Source organism: Hypomesus nipponensis, chromosome 11 (assembly GCF_054491055.1).
Source record: "Hypomesus nipponensis isolate SF chromosome 11, ASM5449105v1, whole genome shotgun sequence".
Taxonomy (NCBI): Eukaryota; Metazoa; Chordata; class Actinopteri; order Osmeriformes; family Osmeridae; genus Hypomesus; species Hypomesus nipponensis.
In genome coordinates this window covers 1,989,519-2,004,578 of record NC_140371.1, presented here as the reverse complement: position 1 = coordinate 2,004,578, position 15,060 = coordinate 1,989,519, and the positions used below count along the sequence as shown (strand labels likewise).

At 53.0% G+C, this 15,060-nt stretch overlaps 1 protein-coding gene across 1 annotated transcript in view; it reads right to left on the bottom strand.

Moving 5' to 3' along the window:
- The window catches only part of lrrc1 (leucine rich repeat containing 1), a 35,365-nt gene that overhangs the window by 15,682 nt on the left and 4,623 nt on the right, over positions 1-15,060 (bottom strand). Inside the window, exons 2-6 of the mRNA XM_084667172.1 lie at positions 13,736-13,853; positions 8,579-8,657; positions 6,961-7,050; positions 3,691-3,747; positions 1,900-1,963 (exon numbers count right to left, since the gene is read on the bottom strand). Coding sequence (XP_084523298.1) covers positions 1,900-1,963; positions 3,691-3,747; positions 6,961-7,050; positions 8,579-8,657; positions 13,736-13,853 — 408 coding nt within the window. The remainder of the gene's footprint in view (positions 1-1,899; positions 1,964-3,690; positions 3,748-6,960; positions 7,051-8,578; positions 8,658-13,735; positions 13,854-15,060) is intronic.

Below are 15,060 nucleotides of genomic sequence, written 5' to 3'. Positions count from 1 at the left end.
CTCTCTGTGTGTCAGGTCCAGCTCTCTATGTGTCAGGTCCAGCTCTCTCTGTGTGTGTCAGGTCCAGCTCTCTCTGTGTGTGTCAGGTCCGGCTCTCTGTGTGTGTCAGGTCCAGCTCTCTGTGTGTGTCAGGTCCAGCTCTCTGTGTGTCAGGTCCAGCTCTCTCTGTGTGTGTCAGGTCCAGCTCTCTCTGTGTGTGTCAGGTCCAGCTCTCTGTGTGTCAGGTCCAGCTCTCTGTGTGTCAGGTCCAGCTCTCTCTGTGTGTCAGGTCCAGCTCTCTCTCTGTGTGTGTCAGGTCCAGCTCTCTGTGTGTGTCAGGTCCAGCTCTCTGTGTGTGTCAGGTCCAGCTCTCTGTGTGTGTCAGGTCCAGCTCTCTGTGTGTCAGGTCCAGCTCTCTGTGTGTGTCAGGTCCAGCTCTCTCTGTGTGTGTCAGGTCCAGCTCTTTGTGTGTCAGGTCCAGCTCTCTCTGTGTGTCAGGTCCAGCTCTCTGTGTGTGTGTCAGGTCCAGCTCTCTGTGTGTGTGTCAGGTCCAGCTCTCTGTGTGTGTCAGGTCCAGCTCTCTGTGTGTCAGGTCCAACTCTCTGTGTGTCAGGTCCAGCTCTCTGTGTGTGTGTCAGGTCCAGCTCTCTGTGTGTGTGTCAGGTCCAGCTCTCTGTGTGTGTCAGGTCCAGCTCTCTGTGTGTCAGGTCCAGCTCTCTGTGTGTGTCAGGTCCAGCTCTCTCTGTGTGTGTCAGGTCCAGCTCTTTGTGTGTCAGGTCCAGCTCTCTCTGTGTGTCAGGTCCAGCTCTCTGTGTGTGTGTCAGGTCCAGCTCTCTGTGTGTGTGTCAGGTCCAGCTCTCTGTGTGTGTGTGTCAGGTCCAGCTCTCTGTGTGTGTCAGGTCCAGCTCTCTGTGTGTCAGGTCCAGCTCTCTGTGTGTGTCAGGTCCAGCTCTCTGTGTGTGTGTCAGGTCCAGCTCTCTCTGTGTGTGTCAGGTCCAGCTCTCTCTGTGTGTGTCAGGTCCAGCTCTCTGTGTGTGTCAGGTCCAGCTCTCTGTGTGTGTCAAGTCCAGCTCTCTGTGTGTGTCAGGTCCAGCTCTCTGTGTGTCAGGTCCAGCTCTCTGTGTGTCAGGTCCAGCTCTCTGTGTGTGTCAGGTCCAGCTCTCTGTGTGTCAGGTCCAGCTCTCTGTGTGTGTCAGGTCCAGCTCTCTGTGTGTGTCAGGTCCAGCTCTCTGTGTGTGTCAGGTCCAGCTCTCTCTGTGTGTCAGGTCCAGCTCTCTCTGTGTGTCAGGTCCAGCTGTCTGTGTGTCAGGTCCAGCTCTCTGTGTGTGTCAGGTCCAGCTCTCTCTGTGTGTGTCAGGTCCAGCTCTCTCTGTGTGTCAGGTCCAGCTGTCTGTGTGTCAGGTCCGGCCACGCGCCCAGCCTGCCTGCCTACTCCCAACGCAGCACTACTCCAGGAGCACTACACGCTGCCAAAACCACAACCTCGGAGACACTTCACATCAACCCTACCTAACTACCATGCAACTACATAGTAAAACTTTACATTAAGGTTAAGTTAACTACCATGCAACTACATAGCAACACTTTACATTATGGTTACTTTAGCTACCAAGTAACTACATATCACTTTACATTAAGGTTACATTAACCACCATTTAACTACATAGCAATGGTTTTAGTATTGTTTGCCTAAATATCTTCTCTACACATGCACATTTGTCAGATGGGGAAAATTATACTCCATTTAAATAAACTTTATTGATCCTGTTGACGCACACTTGACTGTTGACTAACACACCCTGACCCCTCTCTCTCCACACTTGACCCTGACCTCTCTCTCTCTCCACACTTGACTCTGACCCCTGACCCCGCTCTCTGTATGTGATGCTATCTTCTTGGGGAGATTTCCTGTCCACTTACCAAATTGTAGAGTTCATTGTTTCCGAGGTCCAGTTCTTCTAGTCTGTGGAGTTGAGACAGTGACCTGGGAGGCAGGACCAAGAATTACAGTTTGACTTTACGACTCACAGTTACAGTTAGAGATACACTAACAGTTAGTTAGTTGCAGTAACAGTTAGTCAGTTACAGTTAGTGGCAGTAGCAGTTACAGTTGCACCGGAAGGGTTAAGCACACTGACTGGTCACCTTCCCTTGCTTCTAACAGATTGCACACACAGATGTGTGTGTGTGTGTGTGTGTGTGTGTTGGCAGCAGCAGTTCCAGAGGCAGGTTACGTCCCTGCTGAGATGGGGAGTGCCTTGTTGTGCCAACATTGGAGTCAATCTCTAGTGAAGCGCTGACGCTGTGCATGCAATTTAGAAACACCCTGTCCTATGTCCTGGGTGACTGATCTGTAGCCAGCTCATACTGCCCTTGGGAGCAGATAGACAGAGAGAGAAAGAGATAGAAAGAGAGAGAAAGAGAGAGAGAGACAGACAGAGGGAGAGAGAGACATACAGACAGAGAGAGAGAGGTCCCAAAATAATCCCAAAAGAGGGAGAGATAGAAGAAAAGGGACAGGGAGTGGGAGAGAAAGGGAGAGAGAAAGAGACTGAAGAGAGTAATTTAAGAGAGAGTCACTTGCTTTGATGTCAGTTGAGTGGGCATGTCCAGGTAGGGTTGTTTGGGTTTGTGTGTGTATGCAAGCGTGTGTATTGTGTGTGTGTGTGTGCAGGTATGGTAACAGGAGCACAGGGAGTATTGTGTGTGCGCACGCTTTTTCTCATTACTCATCACACCAGACAGACATCAGGACAGGAGACAGACATCAGGACAGGACACAGACATCAGGACAGGAGACAGACATCAGGACAGGACACAGACATCAGGACAGGAGACAGACATCAGGACAGGACACAGACATCAGGACAGGAGACAGACATCAGGACAGGACACAGACATCAGGACAGGAGACAGACATCAGGACAGGAGACAGACATCAGGACAGGAGACAGACATCAGGACAGGACACAGACATCAGGACAGGACACAGACTTCAGGACAGGACACAGACATCAGGACAGGACACAGACATCAGGACAGGAGACAGACATCAGGACAGGACACAGACATCAGGACAGGAGACAGACATCAGGACAGGACACAGACATCAGGACAGGAGACAGACATCAGGACAGGAGACAGACATCAGGACAAGAGACAGACATCAGGACAGGAGACAGACATCAGGACAGGAGACAGACATCAGGACAGGACACAGACATCAGGACAGGAGACAGACATCAGGACAGGAGACAGACATCAGGACAGGAGACAGACATCAGGACAGGACACAGACATCAGGACAGGACACAGACTTCAGGACAGGACACAGACATCAGGACAGGACACAGACATCAGGACAGGAGACAGACATCAGGACAGGACACAGACATCAGGACAGGAGACAGACATCAGGACAGGACACAGACATCAGGACAAGAGACAGACATCAGGACAGGAGACAGACATCGTCACACCAGACAGACATCAGGACAGGACACAGACATCAGGACACGACACAGACTTCAGGACAGGACACAGACATAAGGACAGGACACAGACATAAGGACAGGAGACAGACATCAGGACAGGAGACAGACATCAGGACAGGAGACAGACATCAGGACAGGAGACAGACATCAGGACAGGACACAGACATCAGGACAGGACACAGACATCAGGACAGGAGACAAACAGGAGAATACTCACTCAGGTAGGAATGTCAGAAGATTCTCTCTCAGTTCCAGAGACACCAGGTTGGTGAGGCTGTAGACACAACACGACATGTTTGTTAGTCAGCTCAACAAAAGACAAACTTGTTTGGAATTAGTTGTATCAATGGAACCTCAGCCAGCCTACCACAGAACCAGAGCCTTCCTCGGCCTATCAGTGCCCTATGACCAGGAAGTGAGAAGTATCTGCTTTATCACAACCTTGACACAATCTCGCCAGTAAACACAGCCCACGTTTAAACCCTGTGTAGGATACAACATGCCACTGATGTGTCTGGGCTGGGAGCTGGTAGGTAGGGGAGGGAGGGAGGGAGGGAGGGAGGGAGGGAGGGAGGGAGGGAGGGAGGGAGGGAGGGAGGGAGGGAGGGAGGGAGGGAGGGAGGGAGGGAGGGAGGGAGGGAGGGAGGGAGGGAGGGAGGGAGGGAGGGAGGGAGGGAGGGAGGGAGGGAGGGAGGGAGGGAGGGAGGGAGGGAGGGAGGGAGGGAGGGAGGGAGGGAGGGAGGGAGGGAGGGAGGGAGGGAGGGAGGGAGGGAGGGAGGGAGGGAGGGAGGGAGGGAGGGAGGGAGAGAGGGAGGGAGGGAGGGAGGGAGGGAGAACAGTAGTTAGTGGATGAGCAGGCCGTTGCACCGTGACCTTTGAACCATGCCTGTGCATGCCACCTTCAGTCCGAAGTTCAACTGCAGGAAGTGCTATAAATGCACCTGTTGCGACGGAGCAGCCATCCACTTCAGCTATTACTATCTTGAAATAGTGCAGAGTCAGGTAAAAACACCCAACACACCTTCTGGCAGCTCCATTTGGATACAGGTGGAACCCCCTTCTAGTGGTGTCCCAGGACTGATCACACACAGGAAGGCTCTGGTCTCGCACAGCCAGCCAATCCTTCAACTGCGTTACTGTCTTTCAGTGACCTAGTGTGTCGTGCGTCTTTTTATAGCAACAAGGCAGCTATCCGTGTGAGTGGGCTGGATCCCAGAAGCACAACAAACACATGACCCCAGCAGGAGCAGTGACCAGGGGGATTAGTAGAGTCCCACTGAGCTTTAATCTAAACACAATCTCTGCTGCATAACACACTAGCCCTACTCTGTCACGTCGATGGACGAGGAACGTTTACAACTGGTGCTGTTGTGGGATGCTTTCTGCTGCCATGCCAGGGCTGGTGAGATACAAGATACCGGGTTTGGATGGTGAGGTACCACCAGGGTTGGAGAGGTACCAGGGTTGGTGAGGTACCAGGGTTGGAGAGGTACCAGGGTTGGAGAGGTACCAGGGTTGGTGAGGTACCAGGGTTGGTGAGGTACCAGGGTTGGTTAGAGGAACCAGGATTGGTGAGGTACCAGGGTTGGTTAAAGGTACCAGGGTTGGTGAGGTACCAGGGTTGGTTAGAGGTACCAGGGTTGGTGAGGTACCAGGGTTGGTTAAAGGTACCAGGGTTGGTTAAAGGTACCAGGGTTGGTTAAAGGTACCAGGGTTGGTAAGGTACCAGGGTTGGTTAGAAGTACCAGGGTTGGTTAAATGTACCAGGGTTGGTTAAAGGTACCAGGGTTGGTTAAAGTTGTGACATGGGACCAATACCAACAGGCCTAATGGACTTTTGCTCACTTAATCTTTAACAGCGTAGCAAAAAACAAAAATAGTGGATAGTGACAAGATGTCTCTGGCTAAGTCATCCCCACATGTTGCTAGTGACCTGCTGTGAGAGCCAGCATCTGTGTGACTTTAATGGACTGTCATAAGTGTAGAATTACGAGCCGTCTGTAATCTAGGACCATTTATCCCTGAGAGGGGTAAGTCAGGAGAAGAGGACAGACACACGTCTGGTAAAAAGAGCTCATTCCTGTTCATGAGAGGATGTGTATTCATCTCAAATTTACCACAAGGCGGCAAGTTTGAACAACACAGCTATCACTCCCACACTGGTTGGTCTTTAATGTGAGGAGGGAGGGAGGGAGGGAGGGAGGGAGGGAGGGAGGGAGGGAGGGAGGGAGGGAGGGAGGCAGGGAGGGAGGGAGGGAGGGAGGGAGGGAGGGAGGGAGGGAGGGAGGGAGGGAGGGTGGGAGGGAGGGAGGGAGGGAGGCAGGGAGGGAGGGAGGGAGGCAGGGAGGGAGGGAGGGAGGGAGGGAGGGAGGGAGGGAGGGAGGGAGGGAGGGAGGGAGGGAGGGAGGGAGGGAGGGAGGGAGGGAGGGAGGGAGGGAGGGAGGGAGGGAGGGAGGGAGGGAGGGAGGGAGGGAGGGAGGGAGGGAGGGAGGGAGGCAGGGAGGGGGTGAGGGAGGGAGGGAGGGAGGGAGGGAGGGAGGGAGGGAGGGAGGGAGGGAGGGAGGGAGGGAGGGAGGGAGGCAGGGAGGGGGTGAGGGAGGGAGGGAGGGAGGGAGGGAGGGAGGGAGGGAGGGAGGGAGGGAGGGAGGGAGGCAGGGAGGGAGGGAGGGAGGGAGGGAGGGAGGGAGGGAGGGAGGGAGGGAGGGAGGGAGGGAGGGAGGCAGGGAGGGGGTGAGGGAGGGAGGGAGGGAGGGAGGGAGGGAGGGAGGGAGGGAGGGAGGGAGGGAGGGAGGGAGGGAGGGAGGGAGGGAGGCAGGGAGGGAGGGAGGGAGGGAGGGAGGGAGGGAGGGAGGGAGGGAGGGAGGGAGGGAGGGAGGGAGGGAGGGAGGGGAGGAAGAGATGAGAAGAGAGGGAGAGAGGGAGGGAGGGAGGGAGGGAGAGAGGGAGGGAGGGAGGGAGGGAGGGAGGGAGGGAGGGAGGGAGGGAGGGAGGGAGGGAGGGAGGGAGGGAGGGAGGGAGGGAGGGAGGGAGGGAGGGAGGGGAATAAGAGATGAGAAGAGAGGGAGAGAGTAAGAGGGGGAGAGACAGGGAGGGAGACAGTGAGAGAAAGATAGCACCAAAGAGACAGATAGAGAAAGAGGGAGGAAATTACACAGGAAATGAAGTATGTCTCAGAGGATGAGAGAACAGGAAGCAGATCCAGCATTCCGGCCGCTGGTCTGCCATCTCTGCCCCGCTCATGTCCCTCCGAACGACGAAAACAACAGAAGAACACAGATACCGGCGTTCTTCATCTAAACATGCTGCGTGTCTATAAGAGCGAGTCGACAACAAGGGGTAAGGACCTCAAAGAGATCTGTGGGGATCGCCCGACCGGGTCAACAGTGATCCCCTCTATACCAGGACCTCACCTCACTCTGTGGAAGGTGGAGGAGGTCAACTTGAGTGTCCACACCATCTGCAGGAGGGAATACAGAGACATACTTACTTTCCAATGTTCTCAGGGAGGGCCTGAAGAGAGATGTCGTTGATGGAAAGGCATGTGAGGTTCCGCAACTCTGGGAAGCTCTCCGGCAATCTGGGGAAAGAGGACAGGCAGACTGATATCAGGCTGGCTCAGGACCCACACACTGGCACGGCCAGGGAACGGCTGCCGGCTGCCTGAAGCCAACTGAACCCACTGCGTCACTCGTTCTTTACATGTTCTGCTCCCCAAACTGGCTCAGACACACTTTCACCTAAGCCTACATCTGTGTTTGAAAGAGTGAGTGAGTGAGGGAGTGAGGAGACAGTGAGTGAGTGAGGAGACAGTGAGTGAATGAGGAGACACTGAGTGAATGAGGAGACACTGAGTGAATGAGGAGACACTGAGTGAGTGAGTGAATGAGTGAGGGAGGAGACAGTCAGTGAGTGAGTGAGGAGACAGTGAGTGAGTGAGTGAGTGAGTGAGTGAGTGAGTGAGTGAGGAGACAGTCAGTGAGTGAGTGAGTGAGTGAGTGAGTGAGTGAGTGAGTGAGTGAGTGAGTGAGTGAGGAGACAGTGAGTGAGTGAGTGAGTGAGTGAGTGAGTGAGGAGACAGTGAGTGAGTGAGTGAGGAGACAGTGAGTGAGTGAGTGAGTGAGTGAGTGAGTGAGTGAGTGAGTGAGTGAGGAGACAGTGAACCAGTGACAGTGAGATATATAGAGCACAACAATAGGAGAGAGAGGGATACAGAGATAAATATAGAGAGAGGAAAAACAGAGACTTTTGGACCTGAGTGTATGTATGTGTGTGTGTGTGTGTGTGTGTGTATGTGTGTGTGTGTATGTGTATGTGTGTGTGTGTGTATGTGTGTGTGCGTGTATGTGTGTGTGCGTGTATGTGTGTGTGCGTGTGTGTGTGTGTATGTGTGTGTGTGTGTATGTGTGTGTGCGTGTGTGTGTGTGTGTGTGTGTGTGTATGTGTGTGCGTGTGTGTGTGTGTGTGTGTACAAACTGATTTGTCCCACCCCCCCATTACAGTGGGCATGCTGCATCTAGGTTGAATTTAAAGCTGGACAGAAATATTCAGTCACACACGTGAGCCAGTCCTACGCAACACCATGTGGAGCTGTGTATCTGACTACACGTACACACACACAAATTCCCATGCAATTACAGAGATATGTTTTCTTTGTTTTGCAGCCAGAACAGCCTTGATGATTGTGGTATAATGTTCTAAAGTGTTATTATTAAGACACATTCCATTTATATCGGTATATCAGTCCAAACCTGTGTGTGTGTGTGTGTGTGTGTGTGTGTGTGTGTGTGTGTGTGTGTGTGTGTGTGAGTGAGAGAGAGAGGTGAGCTTCAGAACACCAAAGGACAGGAATAATGAAACCAAACTCCCAACAAAAGCTTGTTTTGTAAATAGTTCATGTGACCGTACCTGGCTCCCTGTCATGTGACCGTACCTGGCTCCCTGTCATGTGACCGTACCTGGCCCCCTGTCATGTGACCGTACCTGGCTCCCTGTCATGTGACCGTACCTGGCTCCCTGTCATGTGACCGTACCTGGCTCCCTGTCATGTGACCGTACCTGGCTCCCTGTCATGTGACCGCACCTGGCCCCCTGTCATGTGACCGTACCTGGTGAGGGGGTTCCCGCTGAAGTCTGCCACCTGCAGGGCCTTGCAGTAGGAGATGGTATCTGGGATCTCCATGATGTCTAAGAGAGACAGAAAACACATCAGGACTACACACAGACTCAGCATGACCTGGGTAGGACTCACACACTGCACACAGACTCAGCACGACCTGGGTAGGTCTCACACACTGCACACAGACTCAGCATGACCTGGGTAGGACTCACACACTGCACACAGACTCAGCATGACCTGGGTAGGACTCACACACTGCACACAGACTCAGCATGACCTGGGTAGGACTCACACACTGCACAGACTCAGCACGACCTGGGTAGGACTCACACACTGCACACAGACTCAGCACGACCTGGGTAGGACTCACACACTGCACACAGACTCAGCACGACCTGGGTAGGACTCACACACTGCACACAGACTCAGCACGACCTGGGTAGGACTCACACACTGCACACAGACTCAGCATGACCTGGGTAGGACTCACACACTGCACACAGACTCAGCACGACCTGGGTAGGACTCACACACTGCACACAGACTCAGCACGACCTGGGTAGGACTCACACACTGCACACAGACTCAGCATGACCTGGGTAGGACTCACACACTGCACACAGACTCAGCATGACCTGGGTAGGACTCACACACTGCACACAGACTCAGCATGACCTGGGTAGGACTCACACACTGCACACAGACTCAGCACGACCTGGGTAGGACTCACACACTGCACACAGACTCAGCACGACCTGGGTAGGACTCACACACTGCACACAGACTCAGCATGACCTGGGTAGGACTCACACACTGCACACAGACTCAGCACGACCTGGGTAGGACTCACACACTGCACACAGACTCAGCACGACCTGGGTAGGACTCACACACTGCACACAGACTCAGCATGACCTGGGTAGGACTCACACACTGCACACAGACTCAGCATGACCTGGGTAGGACTCACACACTGCACACAGACTCAGCATGACCTGGGTAGGACTCACACACTGCACACAGACGAGGCTTGCCTGGACTCAACCATGAGACAGTACATGTCAACAGAGATTCTCAAAGGAAGACAGGTCCTAAACAGGCTGGCTGAAACTATCTAAACAGGAATGTCAGGCACATATCTGCCAGCTAGCGTACAACATTCTTCCAATACATTTTACAGACCCAGACGGTAAACACTTCACCTCAATAAAACATAACCCATTACTGCGTCTGGGTCTGTGTGTGTGTGCGTGTGTGCGTGTGTGAAGGGGGTCTGTGTGTGTTAGGGGTGGGCGGTATACAGGTATGAACGCGAATACCGGTATTGTGTTGTGCCATGATATGGATTTTGCCATATTATGGATATTATCCATAATATAATAATAAATGTACTAGTAAAGTGTTTCTGTTAAGTATAAAATATAAGTCAAGTGATACTGCCTAGTGGGCTGGTTCAACTTTGTATCTTTTACAAAAACAACATGCAGCATGGACGCTGCACGCATTGTGCCAGCCAATGAAAGTCAACAAACAAGCTGGCGCAACTCCAGAGGAAGCAAACATTCATATGAGTAAACTGCTTTTGTTGGCAAGCGTAAGCAAGCGTTAATGATGTCTGAAAATAACACCAGTGGGGTTGATTTGCCAGACAAAGAAGAATTGGTAAAAAAAAAAAAAAAATGCCTCTGTCGTTTGGAAATGATTTGGTTTCAAGCAGTGGCGTTTTTTTTTTTTTACCTTTTTAGGGGTGCTCAAGCACCCTTCAATTTCATCTCAGAACCCCTAAAAATAATAATAAAATAATATTTGTTTTTATTGTTTATTATCATTTGATGCTGGTAGGTCATGAAGAAAGGGACATCCTTAGTTCGTGTCCCTCGTGTCCCTCGTGTCCCTCATGTCCCTCTCCAGTGAAATTAGGGATTCATTAGCAAGAGGGTTTAGCACTTTTGCAAGGCACTGTATTCATGTCACGTTCTCATTGGGGGCTGAGCACCCCTAAAGGTCTGATCCTAGAATCGCCCCTGGTTTCAAGTTACCCGACATCGACCAACAAACAGTAGCCTACTCTGTAAGTTGTGTCGTTGAATTGTGCTAGCCAAAGGTGTAAACACTAGCAATCTCTTTCACCACCTGAAAGCCATGCATGTGCACGAAAATGAATCTACCAGAATGCTTTTGACAAATCCAATGCCAGGTTGGTTAGAATTGTGAAATGTATGTTTATTGTAGGCCAACATAATCAAGTATTCAGCCATGTAATAATTGTTTATAGCTAGAGCTAATGATCCCATAAACGTAGGTAGGCTACTGTTGAACGCGTAGGATACTGAGAAGTCGATCGTCCGTGGCAATTAAACGCTGCAAAATGTTGAAAATTCAACTCATGCGACAGTGACACACCGGATTCGTCCGAGTGCGGTAGATTAACCGCTGCAGTGCGGATTGCATTGTCATGACATTTTAAGAATAACGAATATATTGTGATAAATACCGATACCGTCAGTGCTTACGAATTATACAGTGAAAAACATTTTAGGCCATACCGCCCAGCCCTAGTGTGTGTGTGTGCGTGTGTGTGTGCGTGCGAAAGGGGGTCTGTGTGAGTGTTATGGGGGGTCTGTGTGAGTGTTATGGGGGGTCTGTGTGAGTGTTAGTCTGTGGGTGTGTTATGGGGGTCTGTGTGAGTGTTATGGGGGGTCTGTGTGAGTGTTATGGGGGTCTATGTGAGTGTTATGGGGGTCTGTGTGAGTGTTATGGGGGTCTGTGTGAGTGTTATGGGGGGTCTGTGTGAGTGTTATGGGGGTCTGTGTGAGTGTTATGGGGGGTCTGTGTGAGTGTTATGGGGGTCTGTGTGAGTGTTATGGGGGTCTGTGTGAGTGTTATGGGGGGTCTGTGTGAGTGTTATGGGGGTCTGTGTGAGTGTTATGGGGGTCTGTGGGTGTGTTATGGGGGGTCTGTGTGAGTGTTATGGGGGTCTGTGTGAGTGTTATGGGGGTCTGTGTGAGTTATGGGGGGTCTGTGTGAGTGTTATGGGGGTCTGTGGGTGTGTTATGGGGGTCTGTGGGTGTGTTATGGGGGTCTGTGGGTGTGTTATGGGGGGTCTGTGTGAGTGTTATGGGGGGTCTGTGGGTGTGTTATGGGGGTCTGTGGGTGTGTTATGGGGGTCTGTGGGTGTGTTATGGGGGGTCTGTGTGAGTGTTATGGGGGTCTGTGTGAGTGTTATGGGGGTCTGTGGGTGTGTTATGGGGGTCTGTGTGAGTGTTATGGGGGTCTGTGGGTGTGTTATGGGGGTCTGTGGGTGTGTTATGGGGGGTCTGTGGGTGTGTTATGGGGGTCTGTGGGTGTGTTATGGGGGTCTGTGGGTGTGTTATGGGGGTCTGTGTGAGTGTTATGGGGGTCTGTGGGTGTGTTATGGGGGTCTGTGTGAGTGTTATGGGGGTCTGTGGGTGTGTTATGGGGGTCTGTGTGAGTGTTATGGGGGTCTGTGGGTGTGTTATGGGGGTCTGTGGGTGTGTTATGGGGGTCTGTGGGTGTGTTATGGGGGTCTGTGGGTGTGTTATGGGGGTCTGTGTGAGTGTTATGGGGGGTCTGTGTGTGTGTTATGGGGGGTCTGTGGGTGTGTTATGGGGGTCTGTGGGTGTGTGTGTGCATGTTTGTACCCTCAACAGTGTAGCCTCCCTGGCCAAGACATGTGGGCTGAACTCTACCGCTGTGGCTAGGGCAGGAGGCGGGGCGTGTGAGGCATCCTGTGTGAGGCATCCTGTGTGAGGCACCCTGTGTGAGGCACCCTGTGTGAGGCACCCTGTGTGAGGCTCCCTGTGTGAGGCACCCTGTGTGAGGCACCGCGTGTGAGGCTCCCTGTGTGAGGCTCCCTGTGTGAGGCATCCTGTGTGAGGCACCGCGTGTGAGGCATCCTGTGTGAGGCTCCCTGTGTGAGGCACCCTGTGTGAGGCACCCTGTGTGAGGCACCCTGTGTGAGGCTCCCTGTGTGAGGCACCCTGTGTGAGGCACCGCGTGTGAGGCTCCCTGTGTGAGGCTCCCTGTGTGAGGCATCCTGTGTGAGGCACCGCGTGTGAGGCTCCCTGTGTGAGGCACCCTGTGTGAGGCACCCTGTGTGAAGCACGGCGTGTGAGGCTCCCTGTGTGAGGCTCCCTGTGTGAGGCTCCCTGTGTGAGGCACCCTGTGTGAGGCTCCCTGTGTGAGGCTCCCTGTGTGAGGCTCCCTGTGTGAGGCATCCTGTGTGAGGCACCATGTGTGAGGCTCCCTGTGTGAGGCACCGTGTGTGAGGCTCCCTGTGTGAGGCTCCCTGTGTGAGGCATCCTGTGTGAGGCACCATGTGTGAGGCTCCCTGTGTGAGGCTCCCTGTGTGAGGCTCCCTGTGTGAGGCACCCTGTGTGAGGCACGGCGTGTGAGGCTCCCTGTGTGAGGCACCCTGTGTGAGGCACGGCGTGTGAGGCTCCCTGTGTGAGGCTCCCTGTGTGAGGCTCCCTGTGTGAGGCATCCTGTGTGAGGCACCATGTGTGAGGCTCCCTGTGTGAGGCACCGTGTGTGAGGCACCCTGTGTGAGGCACCGTGTGTGAGGCTCCCTGTGTGAGGCACCGCGTGTGAGGCACCGCGTGTGAGGCACCGCGTGTGAGGCACCGCGTGTGAGGCACCGCGTGTGAGGCACCGCGTGTGAGGCACCGCGTGTGAGGCACCGTGCCAGCGCAGCCGATCCCCGCCCTGCGGAGCAGCACCAGGCCTGAGTCATGTCTCAACAGCCCAGGATCCTGTTGCCTCATGTCAGCCTAACGTGGACAGAGAGACGACTGCCAACGTGTCGTGTTGGAACTTTCAGGCATTGTGGGGACAAGTCTAGCTGGGGGTCTGAGTGTGTGTGTCCGACCCCCTTCTTCCTCTCTGTGAAGCACATTGTGTTGCCTCCTGGTATGAAAGTGCTTTTTTTGAGTGAGAGAGAGAGAGAGAGACACAGAGAGAGAGAGAGACACACACAGAGAGAGAGAGAGAGAGAGAGAGAGAGAGAGAGAGAGAGAGAGAGAGAGACAGACAGAGAGAGACACACACAGAGAGAGAGAGACAGAGACAGAGACACAGACAGACACAGAGAGAGAGAGAGAGAGAGAGAGAGATAAACTTATCTCACCATTGCGGGAAACATCCAGTTCGACGAGCTGCATGAAGTTGGCAATCTCTGGGGGGAGGCGCTGGATCTCGTTGTCACTCAGTCCCAGTTTTCTTAGCTTCACCAGCTGGAAGAAAGGCTGAAGAGAAACCAGGGTTTACATCCAGCCAGGGACATTACACACAGCGGAGGGCAACTTCTGAAGAAACATTGGAATTTGTCCTGATTCACACACAGAGTAAGAAGAACATTTGAAAAGTTATCAGAGTTAGTGGTGGAGACCAGAGCAAAGTAAAGTCATTGAGAGTGGTCAGTGGCCTGGCAATGATTGGTCAGTCCCCCATCCTCCTGACGTAATGAACTGTTCTCCAGCCTCTGCATGGCCTAATTGTCTTGGTGAGGCCTCATCCTGGCAGTCCCAGGCTCACAGACACCAGCTACCCCACCTCAGGAAGACTTTCAGATGGGTACTGGCAGCCACGAAAAAACAAGCAGAACAACCTTCGCATCAACCCTCCGGCCCGCTTGAACACTCATGTTCTAGCCTTGCCAAAACGTGAGCCAGGCGCTGCGCATCACCAACAGACCCGAGACTTACACAGCGAGTGGTGAATCGGAAGCTGACAGAACGCCAGCCAATTAAATGGAGAGCCAAGTCAGCATCGACAGCAACTGCAGGGGCCAAAGGTCGAGTCAGCGAGGGATCATGAAGGCTTGTGCAGCCCTCTGCTCTCCCTCCCCCTCCCCCCCCCCCTTTCTCTCTCTCTCAGCTATGTAGCCTAGCTTAGCCTACTTCTATGCTTAGCCCGGTATGTGCCAGTGCCCATTTAGCAAGAGCTGCTAACATAACAGATCGATACAGTGATTTTCCCTATTGATGAAAGAGGACAGCAAGCCCCAACACATCAGCACCTACATCCGTCCCCGACATCCAGGTCTCCCACACTGTGGCTCAGAGGTGGACATGCTCTGGACTCCAGGCTCTGTGGGAGTTACAAACACACTCTGCTAGCACTGAGCCCTGCATAACATCTCAATACAGATTTACCAATCATTAGGACACTGATCATTACGTAACATCTAGGGACGTAGGCATTCCAAGGCTAACCCTGCACCGATCACTAGTGGGTTAGGTTAATCCCCAACCCTTAGCGTTGAGCTTAAAGCTAGCCCTACAGCCTAGATGGGTGTTTCAAGTTCAAGGTTTATTTACCATTTGGAACACGTCCATTGGAATTATTTGGTCTTGCTCCTCTTGACAGTTTCTTAGCAGCCTCTCTAAACCTATAAATCATCTAAACCTGAGCTATTGCTACAAGATGTGTCTGGTTTCCTGTTTAAGGGGT